Source organism: Excalfactoria chinensis, chromosome 4 (genome assembly GCF_039878825.1).
Source record: "Excalfactoria chinensis isolate bCotChi1 chromosome 4, bCotChi1.hap2, whole genome shotgun sequence".
In the NCBI taxonomy this organism is placed as follows: Eukaryota; Metazoa; Chordata; class Aves; order Galliformes; family Phasianidae; genus Excalfactoria; species Excalfactoria chinensis.
In genome coordinates, this window is record NC_092828.1 from 22,158,805 (window position 1) to 22,170,547 (window position 11,743).

Consider the following 11,743-nt stretch of genomic DNA (forward strand, 5'->3'; position numbering starts at 1 on the left):
AGAAATGGTAACATTTCTTTATGCATCACTGTTTACAAACACAGGCCACACAGTCCAAGAACATCAAGTCTGGAAAAGGAGGAAAAAATAAACTAAAAGACCCGCTGACATTGTGAATGAACTGAATAGAAACAAAATGTTCTAGTAAGGTTCACATTAATCTCAGATCAGAAGCACAGATTTTAAATGACAATCAGCACTTCTACATGACCTTTCTTTGAGTAATGTCCCATACATTAAAGCACAGAATAAGATAGAAATGCATCTGCTATGATGAAAAGCCATCACATCATCTCCCAAAAGTTATGTTTCTTAAAAGAAATGCCATACATATTTACAGACCAAACAAAGGTATTTTGGAGAAACCTATTAATCCCTGTATTCAGCTGTCTTGCAGTCATCCAACCATGAACAATATTCAAATGAGCAGGATTTCTTTTTCCCTTTGACTGCACCCGTACTTCTTAAACAAACACTCGCTTTTAGGGACCACATTTGGTCATTTAACAATCCTTACACACTGCTGTAGTTTTGCCACCTTAAAGCAAGCGCTAATAAACTGGGAACTCTGATTCTAAGCTTTCAGTGGAAAAGCAATTGACTTGAAAAGAAGAACTGGAAATGGACTGAAACTCAGCACTGAGTGTATACTCTGCCAGTATCACTGTATGCATCTTCTAATTACTGTAGGTACAGCACCGCAGCCACTCTGCTTGTAAGCACATTTCTAAAGTGCCCCTGGAGGCATGCATCTTTTCCAGTGCTTCTCAGAAGGCTACATTCTTCTGCTCTCTTGGCCAGCTCACACTGCCTAGGAAGTAAGAGGTAAGCTCCTACAAACAAAAGCAAGCTCTCCCTGAAAAGCAGAGGAGAAAGGCACGCAAGATGGTTAGAACAGAAAAGACTGAGAAGGGAACAGCCTATTTCCAATATTTATTCTTCACACTTTTGCTGGGGCACAAACACACAGACACACACACATCGAACAAAAAGAAGTAATCTGCTTGGAAGAAGGAAGGAAGGAATATGCAGGGAGAAAGCTGCTACTTCCCCTCACGGCCTCCACCAGCTGCAATGGCCTGATTTATCTTCAGTTGACTCCAACACAGCCCCTAGAACTAAGGGCAGCACACCTGCCTCAGGAGGTACGGGTCACCGCGGTGACTAATGTCCTTAGCCACAGCCATCAGCTGTCCCAACGTTCTGCTGCTTCCTTCTGCACTGTTATTTCACACTCGCACGGGAAGCGGTTACTTCTGACGATCAGCGCACACAGATACTACCCATAAGGGAGGCGTTCCCGCTGAACCCCAGGACAGAAGCGCCGGTGCACGGCAGCGCAGCGAGGCACAGGGCACGCCGCGCTCCCCGCGGTCACGCAGGCAGCTCTGCCGGAGGCAGACAATGACAAGCACACAACGCGACACCGCCCGGAAAGCACGGCGGCAGCACCGCGCCCCAACGCTCGGCCGCGGCCCGCGACCACCACCGCAGCCGGGCGGCCCCGCCGCCCGCCTCCGCCACCCAATCCCGGCTTCAGGCGGCCGCAAGCCGGGCGAGCCGAGCGCCGTCCCTCCCTGAGGCCGGGAGAAGGCGGGCGCCGGGCGGCACTTACCCTCCGCGCGGGAGCGGATCTCCGACACCGTTTTCTGCACCGCCGGCATCGCCGCGGAGCGCGGGGCGGCGGCACGGCCGCGCTGCACCTGCCCCCGTCTCCGCCGCCCGTCGGAGAGCCGCGGCGAGAGCCGGGCCCCGGGCCGCGCTCAGCGGCGGGGCTGCGGCGCCGAAGGCGGAGGGCTCGCGCCTCCCTCCGCTCGCGCCGCCGCTGCTTTCCGACAGCCGCGACGCCAGCGCAGATCACCCGCCGGCCCCTCAGGAACCTACTAACTCCGCCCCGTCTTCTCCCGCCTCCTCTGCCAGCGGTCCCCCACCACCGCCTGCCGCCCCCGCGGGGTCGGCCGTGCCGGCTCGCTGCGCCCAAGCGAGGAGCGGAGCAACGAGCCGCTTCGCGCTCCCTTCTCCGACGAGTGCAGGGGTTCTGGAGCGCAACCCCCCGCGCCGCGAGAGGAATGGAACGTGCCGAGCCTTGGGCCGCTGCCCGCGCTCCGGGGTGGCTCCGTCCTGCCCCCGGGGCTCGGCCTTGGAGCGGGTCGGGGGGCGGTGTTGCTGCGGGTCAGCTGCCAGAAGGACAGTTCTGTGGGGCGAGGTGCCGGACCGACCGGTTCCCTGAGAGATCACCGGGGCTTCTCGCCCAGCTCTGTATTTTTTTTATCACCGTTCGCCATGCCGCAGTTTGACAGCGAACTGCGCGAACTGAAGCTCTCTGCCTGCGTGGGTTGGCGAAAAGGAGCTCCCAGCTGCAGGTGCCTCGGGCTGAAGCCGCATCTTCGCTGTCAGGCTGTTAACGTGACATTCGTTTTGTGCGACCGCAACAGGCAGGGGAATGTGTCTGCGGCGCGTCGTGCCTTGCCTCAGTGCGAGCTGCCGCCCGCGCTGCGTGAGCACGGAGAAAATAGGAACGATGGTAGGGCTTGGAACCGTGGGTCTCGGCACGCTTATGTTTTGCATCCATCACAGCTGGGCGTGATAAATAGCTCAGACATAAGGAAAGGGGGATGATGCCTTTCATAGGAGACTGCACTGGGAAATAAACGTTGTTTTTCAAAAGGCTGTCAAGTCTGCTGGAGGCTGTTCATAAAAGACAATAATCTTCTGCATCATCCTCTGCAGCAGCGTGATTGATTTGTGTTTTTGCTTTTCTTTCCCTGAACCGTGAACAAAGATTGTAGGGATATTTCTTTTCACACTTCTTTACTGGAAAAATAAAACACATGGAGAGAGCACACTCATCCAGTTTGAAGGAATACCCTACAGTCAGCCGTAGGTAGATACGTAGCCATAAAACTCAGCATAAATAGGGCAAAGAACCTGGCAAAGGTCCTTGTGTTTTTTAATTTCACAATTCATAGCAGATACGCAGTTGTTAAAAGGCTGCAACCAGACTGAATCTCACTAAACTCATACAGAAACATAGAAGGGCTTGGATTGGAAGGAATCTCAAGGATCACCAAGTTCCAACCCCACTACCACAGGCAGGATTGCCAGCTGCTGTATCAGTTAGCCCAGGGCCCCATCCAACCTGGCCTTGAACACCACCAGGGATGGGGCATCCACAGCCTCTCTGGGCAGCCTGTTCCAGCACCTCACCACCCTCTCAGTGAAAAACTTCAGCCAACATCTAATTCAAATCTTCATTTAGTTTAAAACCAGTCCCCCTTTTCCTACTACTGTGTAAAAAAGTTGATTTTCCTCCTATTTATAATCTCCCTTTAAGTACTGGAAAGTAATGTGGTCTCCCTGCAGCCTTCTCTCTTCTGGGCTGAATAACCCCAGTTCCTTCAGTCTGTCTTCATAAGGGTGGCTCCCTCCTAGACCTTCCTCAAAAGCTGTACATCTTCAAATTGAGGGACCCACACCAGGTCACAGTACTCCAAGTGAGGCTTTACAAGGGCAGAGTAGGGAGAGACAATCACCTCCCTTGCCCTGCTGGCCATTCCTCTTCTGATGCAGCCCATGATACCATTGGCCTCCATTCATTCTCCCTAAAATCACTGTAGTGATGATGACAAATAGGCTTGTCATTAAAATCCACTTTTAAATTCAATTTTGTCTAAATTTTTTTTCATTATTCTTTCTATAAATTCCCTGTCAAGCAAAGCTTATTACTCATACCTTTGGGCAACTGGAAATTTACCCAGTCAAGTACATGAAGTACTAAAACAATGCTGCCAAGTGTAATAGAGAATTCATTTAGATGTCTTCCAAATGTAGAAACCCTCAGCTCCTTTCTTTTTTAACAGTCCCATCACCTATAGCTTTACTCCAGGAGAAGCCTAGCATGCCCTGCACTTTCTGTCTCTCCCATACAAGATCTGCAGGCAAAACAAGCCGGTCCTTGTACACCTTCCATTCCTTTGTGAAATGAAGGTATGAGCTCATCTAGGGTAAATATACTGTGTCACTAAAGAAGCTTCTATCTCTGCATGTCACCATTCTTGTTTTGATAGAAACAGGTCAAAAGATGCTTGTACATCTTTTTAAGCAGAGAGTGTGTTCTATATTTAAGGAATTCAGTATTTGTTTCTGGATCTTCACTTGTTTGTAATATACACAACAGGGGTGCAAAAAGGAAGCAAGCCAGTCACCTTCCCAGTTGAGGCGTACATCAGGCCCTATGCTAATACTATGCTTGGAAAATTAGATGGCAATCTGCATCACGGGATTATAGAATCATTAAGGTTGGAAAAGGGTTTTAAGATCACCTGTTCTAGTTGTCAGCCCATCCCCACATTGTTCACTGACCACGTCCCTGAGTGCCCCGTTACACATTTCTTCAACACCTCCAGGAGTGGTGACTCTACCGCCTTCCCAGGCAGCCTGTTCCTATATGTCACTCCTGTGAGACAAAAGTTTTCTTCGTATCTAACCCAAACCTCCACTAGTAAAACTTACAGCCATTTTCTCTCATCCTATTGCTATTATCTAGCAGAAGAGGCCAACACCCCTGTCACCAGAACCTCCTTTCAGGCAGCTTTAGATAAGGTTTCCCCTGAGCCTCCTCTTCTCCTGACTGAACAATCCCAGTTCCCTCAGTTGCTTCCCCATAAGACTCGTGCTCCTCTTGTGCTTCCTCTTTGATTTAAGATGTATATTTTGAAATATGCTGAAGCTCTGGTGGAACTAATTATTACTTTCCTATCAGACTACATTTGGGCACAAAAGATGACAAACTTCATTCCTTAATGAAACTCCATTCCTCCTTACAGCAGAATAGCATATCCACAAAGAACAAGTTGTTTCGGATAGAAAAAAAGGCAGTACAGTGACAGCTGAAATGCTGAGCTAATAAAAAAAAATAAATTGCAAAATATTACAAGTCTACTCATAGGACAGAAATTTATACTACTTTATTGTTTAATGGATTAAAATGCTCTGTGACATGCCATTCTTTCTTGATCACTTCATGTTTTCTGTTACGAACTACTAAACCTAGCTGAAATCTGTTCCTGTGAATGGTATAAATACTTACTTTATTAGAACTTTAAAGATACACGCTTCCATTAAGATAAACCATCTCCCCTGTAGTAATGCTGCAGAATAAGATCCACTGACTTTCAATGGAATGGTTGGACAGAGAAAGTGAGGGCCGTACACTTGATAATGAGATCTGTGCATTTGAAGTTGTAACAAATTTGACATGTATAAAAAATTTAATCCAGTATTTTCCTGTAATGCTATTAGTGCTTATGAAGTAGTGCAGTTTTCCTTTCTGGACATACTTTCCATACTTTCAAAAAATAGACGCTAGTTTTCATACAATAGTGGAAAATTAATACTGTAAGTACTGCTTCTTTTCCAGCATGGTCTGGACAGAAGTTACATTTCACTGCTGACTTCCATCATACATCAGCGTGTGCTTTGTAAGATATTGCAGCAAACAGAGGCTGTGCAGCTGATCACAAACTCTTCAAATATTTTAAGAAATACTCAGTTTAACAAATAAAATGCTCTGATGGCATGGGGAGTTTGTAGTGAAATTTTATGAATAGGCATATCTGCAATTTAAAGAGTTACAGGAAAGCAACCCAAGATTTTACTTTGCTGATATTTGAGGTACTCCCAGTGGAACTGACGGCAGTTCTCTATGTATTTTAACAGAAACCAATATATCTGCTTAAATACAACATCAAATTTAAGAGATATAAATTCTAAAAGGAAGAATATGTTATGTTAGTATCAACTCCTACATAAACAGAGGCATACTTACATCAGCTAGACTTATACTCCCAGCTAAGCTGCAGCAAACATTTAGAGACGTCCAGTCTGCGCACTGCTAAATCAATTGCTGTAGCAGTGCCTGCAGTTCTGAGTGTATAAACACAGCACTGGAGAGCAAAATAGAACCAAGTAAACAGAAACAAACCAGACCCAAAGAGCGTAAATTTCCCCTACCTATATTTCCTTTACGCACTGTTAAATTCACATCCAGAGCACTGAGGGAAAAAAGGCTTAGGGATACATAATCCTATAGCATGGACCCAGACTCACATTTGGTTGCTGTGGAAATCTGCAAAGATCTGTTTTCTGACGTGCATCATGTATTACCTCGTGGTACAAGTGAAAGGCCATCAGACCTGCTAGCCTCTGACAAGACATGGTCTCACATGCAAGAAGGAATCTTGGTAGTTATAAGAAGCCCATGATGGTGCAATGCACGTATGGTCAGCTCTTAGCCTGTTTCATAGCTTGGCTTGGAAAGTCAGTATAGATGATATAAAGTGAACCATCAGGAACATTCATTCTGGTAAAAGAAACTGAATGTGTCAGTACATTTTAAAATCCTCATTATCCTTTTCTAAGAAATGTGTGGGATTCATATCTTTTTTTATTATTATTGTAAATGTGAAGGAAGTTGAAGTTCTTTCTTTTCCTAAAACAGGCTTTGCCATAATAAAGTTTGGATACAATAATAATGAAATAGGTGCAGGCAGAGAGGGGCAAGAAGAAAACCTTGTGGATCTCTGCTGTTGGTGATTATGGTCTCTGTGACTGTACCATATATAGTTGTCACCTCAGTTTCCAAATTCTCAATTTTAGAAGCATACTTCTACATTTGGAGCTCATTTTAGGGTAACTTTGTTACATATTTACAGATTATGTTCTAATTAATGCTACTAGCGCTTCAGGGTTGTGCAAAGGTGAGACAACTGCATTCTCTTACTGAACCTACCAGGGCACAGTTTTATGATCTTGAATAAGCACCCACTGGCTATTAAGTACCATTTCTTTGGCCTTGGATCTGTTTGCAATGAACTTTTTCATTTGGGTAGTTCCAGTCCCATTTGAGTGGGCTCCTAACATCAGTGCTTAGCCTCTTACAGCCTCAACAGCATGCAAGACTAAGCCAAAGCAACTGTCATCTCAGAGACCGCTTCTTACGAGGTTGCTGGTACCACAGGGCCTGTATAGTACAACAAGGATAAATAAGAGCAAAGTAATACAAAAGCAAACAGCTAAAGGGTAATGTGAAAATAAAGGTCTGCGTGCACCTCATTTTACAGAGGCTCTTATTTTAAAGGTGTCATAACACAATAAACATGGAATAAATGGATAGTGAACTGGGCCCTGAAGTCTAGATCTAAAACAGCTGCAGATACTTTCCTGATAGAATTAGTAAAAAGTTGATATCCGATTAGGTACATCTCTAAGGGAACGAGGAGGGAAAATAGGGAGAGCCTCCATCACAATAAATGATTTCAGTTTTCTAGGCAGGCAGCTACCAGAAACAATGTTAAGAGGTTTAAATATCCACATAGATACCTCCCAGAGATGAAATCGCAGGAATATTCAAAGTAGAGAAAGAAATCCTAAAGGTATCATCAATCTGAAATCCACCCAAACCAGGATAAATTCTGTTAAACAAAGCAGTTCCCAGCATAAGCCAGCTCTGTGTGCTACAGTAAGCAAGTAGGTATCACTTGCTTCATAATATCAGAGCAGTACAATGTGTGCTGCCTGTTATCTTAAGGTGCTGTAGCTTGACAACAGAGCTGCAAGCTTTTTTATCTCTCCCAGTTTTACTGTACCTCAATAAAAACAGAAGACCTTGTAAGAGAGAGAAAAAAAAGTGCATGGCATGCAAATTCCTTCATTAAAGATATTAATTAATTACTTAATTGAGAAACTTCTGAGCCTTTTCAGGCGCAGGTGGCACACCTGGTCATCAGATTAACATTTTATGACACTTCTCAGAAAAAAAACCCAACATTGAAAAATAATGCCACTAAAATTGGGCAGGTCATGCCTTTGAAATTCTAAACCTGTGTATGTGCAGGCTTGTGGAAAACCTGGTATTTGGACTTAAGGTAATGAATCAAACTCTAAGTTTCAACTGCTAAGCATTGAAACTCATGACAAACCTAGTAGTTTCAATGAAAGTGAATATAGCTTGCACTTTGGATTTTTGTTTATTTTGGTCTTGGTTCTTGAACAGCTTTAAAGCTGTAGCCAGTCTCACTGTAGGACTTACAGAGCCAATGTGCTACAAGCCAGAAGTCACAGAATGGCTGCTTACTGAACTGCATAGACAGGAGGTTTCAGAATAGATGATCTTCAAGTTCCCTCCCAAACCGAGCCATTCTATGACTCTGATTTTTGCAGTGATACTGTGAAAGCTTTCTTTTAACATCTTCCACATCTCAATAAAATAAAAGTTCAGAAAGAAATCCTGAACTGAACATAACAGGAATTTTTACTATTGAATATGAGTACAAGAAAACTACCCAGTATTTTTAAGCCTGTCATATTAGTAAATTAAAAAAGAAGAACTCACTTCTAACGAAACAAAAACAAGCATTCCCATATAATTTTTAAAACAACATAGCATAATGCAACAGAAAGTTCAGCAATGACAACAGAGCAGTAAGGTCATAGGCTACAGCAAGTAAGGATTAGCACAAAATCAGCAGCCACAAAAATAAAGGAAAGGAACTGCCTACTTTCAGAAAAGCTCAGATATACAGAGATATCCAGCAAAATAACTTGAGCTCTACTGCCAACCCTTAAATGAGATCTTGGAAGGGATGGATCTTGATTTCACCATGTCTGGTCACTCAGGTACATTGCATGCACCTGAGCTCCCATGGGTTGGCCCTGTCATCCCAGCAGGTGCTCAATCACTGTTTCAAGCCACGACTTAGCATCTCTGCTACATGTAGTTACTAAATCAGCCATTTGGTTGTCTGTAGTCTATGCTGAATGTATATCACCTTGTATTTTACTTTGTAATGCAGTAAAAGTCTGTCTGGATCATTCATTTAGCTTTGCGGTATCACAGGAAAGAGAGTTACAAGACTACTTAGATGGGAAAGGCAGCCATTATGCATTTAATAAAGAACTTTCAGACCTATTTCATTTCAGGAGCTTATGAACAACTGATGTAATGAACAAAAATATCCCACTTTCTGTGTAGTTTGTATGTATGCACTGGGTTCAGTGTATCCCTAGGTGCCCACAGCTAATATTTGCTGTAATAAAACAGCATTATTTTAGATGGACTGGTCTGTTATGTTGATGTAAGTATAAGCATTTGCAACATGTGTGCTTTTACAGAAGTAATAAATATAGACAAATCTGAGGAATTAGGTCATTGGTTCTGAACTCAAAGCCTTGCAACATTGGGCCCTTTTGAAATATTCTAACCATGTGCATTTACACAATTGTTTTCTTGAAGGGTGGACTCAGCTAATGTTTTGCATGACCTTTAAAATAAATAATGTCCTTGTATTGGGCTCTTATAGAATGAAAACATACCCCATGGTAGGAGCCTCTGAATAGCCTTGAAAATTTCTAACATAGATAGAGGGAATGCAACATGACAGATGCCCATTCTTCTGTGTTAGGGAGGTGAGAATTCATGTTTTATTTTTGATATGTTTGACATGCCAAAAAATCTCTATCAGTCTGGGTAGTCAACACTGCAACAAATGATTTGACTCATTCTCCTCTGTTCCCTTTTTATGTATTTTTGCACTATAGCAATTAGATGTTTTTGTTTTTCAGAAAAGTAATTTGTTACATGACTAGCCTGTCACAGCCCTGCACCTCCTTTATCACTGTGTTTACATTGTAATAGGCCAGATTCATTTCGGATATACTCTGATAAAACCAGTGGAATGAAATCAAATGAAATGAGCATTGGCTGGCAAGTTGAGTTTTAGAAAGGTGTATGTGGAGCCAGCTATAGATTTTCTATTAGTCCCAGAGAATGCCTTCTATCCAATTGGATGACTTGGCAAGAAACAAGATGATCACAGCTCATGCTTACCAAGCACTTTGGACAAAGTGGCTGTGCTTTATGAATCTATTCCTGGGACAGCCAATATCTCCTCTAAATATGAATTTAAATCTGAGTTTAGCATGTAGGATCTTAGGGATAAAGATGGGCAGACTGTTTCTGTAGACATGGCATTACTGAAAGCTCAGAGCTTGGCTGAGTTCTTGATGTGGCAATTAGAATAGCCAAGGTTTTTCTGTGTCTATGCATGTGGTAACTTTTCCCCAGGAGTCAGAAACTATCACTTTTAAATAGTGTTGGGAATGTAAGATACACTCTGATCCTCAGCAGACATCTAGCTAAACTGCTGACAAAGTTTTTTGTATCATATTGGGCCTATTTTTGAACGGATTTTCTTCTGTAGTGTGAGTGCATGGTTTTTCAGTGCGGCCTCTATACTTTCTGTTGGACTTTAATGGACCTGAGTGGGTCTGCAAGTTTATTTCTTACTGTGTATGAGAAAGCTTTTTTTTCCCCCCTTTGTTTTACTATGAGCAGTTTCAGACTTCTGAATGGAGGATTTCCTCATCTTCAGTGATTTTCTATATAAATGCTGAAAAAGAAAAAAAAAAACAAAAACAAAAAAACCCAACAACTTGTGAAGTGCATTATGTGTTTAGGATATGCTCAGCACCAAAATTGCAGTGATACTTTCCTGTCATCTACATTGAGTGTCTTCCCTGATGTAGACATCACTAAGTCTACAGCCACAGTGCTCCACTGCAACATCTCCCTGTGAGTCACAGCCTAATGGCATTACAAGGTTTGCAACAGCTGCTGCAGAGACATATTTGTGAGTCATCTGGAATCCTACTATGAATAAAGCTCTAATCCAGCATCATGGCCTATTCTGCTAAGAAAGAATGCTAAATATAAATAGATTTGTAACAGAATGCAAATAGAGTGGAAGGTTGGTAAGATTTGGGAGGAGTGAAAACACTCCATTACCCTAGAAAAGGAAAAATGAAGGGGAAGTGAAAATGTATTTCCCTCTAAGTGTTGCTTTTCCATTTCTCTTTTAGTTCTCTAGAGGTACCAGCATCCTTTTAGAGGCCATGAGATGGATTTAATATTTATCTGTGAGAAAATAATCAGAAATGTAGATTACCGATTGAAACAACTTGCTATTACACCAGATGTCTGGAAATTAAAGCAGATTATTCAGGGTTTGAAGCACAGCTATGAAGTACTGTATATACAGTTCAGTACATATCTATATATTGAAATACAGTATACATGGATGAAGTTAAACTAGCTTATTGATTGTGAGATGCAAAAGCACCACCAGCTTCAGTAATGCTAGTTTTTCATTTTGGGTCTCTTTCCAAGAGGATTTGATGCATATTTATATTAATGGACATAATGATTCAACTTCCACTAGACCAAAAAATACTGCCTTATATAATATACATCTATATCTATATATTAATTGTCAAACATTAGTCTGCTGAAAATAACTCTATTTTCATAGGAACATGCTGTGAACTGAAGTCCAGAGAGATGAGTTTCACTATCACTTTCTTTTCCCTGCAGTGCTCTACACTGAGCTGAATTCAGTGTTAGTGAACACAAAGATCAGAATTAATAGACTGAAAGTGGTTTGTGCAATGTCTCAGCTTTAATAAGCTTAGTTGTTACTTTAAAACCTGCTGAGATCTAATCTATTTATATTTCAGCAATACTAGGCACAGCTGTAGCATGCTTAGGACCCGAAGAGCAGAGTAGTCCTAAAAGAAACGGAACTGTGCAGAGCTGATTAAAGGGTAAAGTATATGTTGATCAAGACAAATGCAGGAAACATGGGAAGAAAAATTTGGCTGCACTGAGTGTTTTCCTAGGAAAAGGGAG

The 11,743-nt window shown here is 42.8% G+C and overlaps 1 protein-coding gene across 2 annotated transcripts in view; it reads right to left on the bottom strand.

The window, feature by feature from the left end:
* The window catches only part of ATP8A1 (ATPase phospholipid transporting 8A1), an 88,753-nt gene extending 86,941 nt beyond the window's left edge, over window positions 1-1,812 (bottom strand). For both annotated transcript variants that reach the window (XM_072336723.1, XM_072336724.1), the window contains exon 1: window positions 1,616-1,812. In XM_072336723.1, the coding sequence (XP_072192824.1) occupies window positions 1,616-1,664 (49 nt within the window). In that variant the 5' untranslated portion in view covers window positions 1,665-1,812. The remainder of the gene's footprint in view (window positions 1-1,615) is intronic.
* Window positions 1,813-11,743: the final 9,931 nt, after the last annotated feature.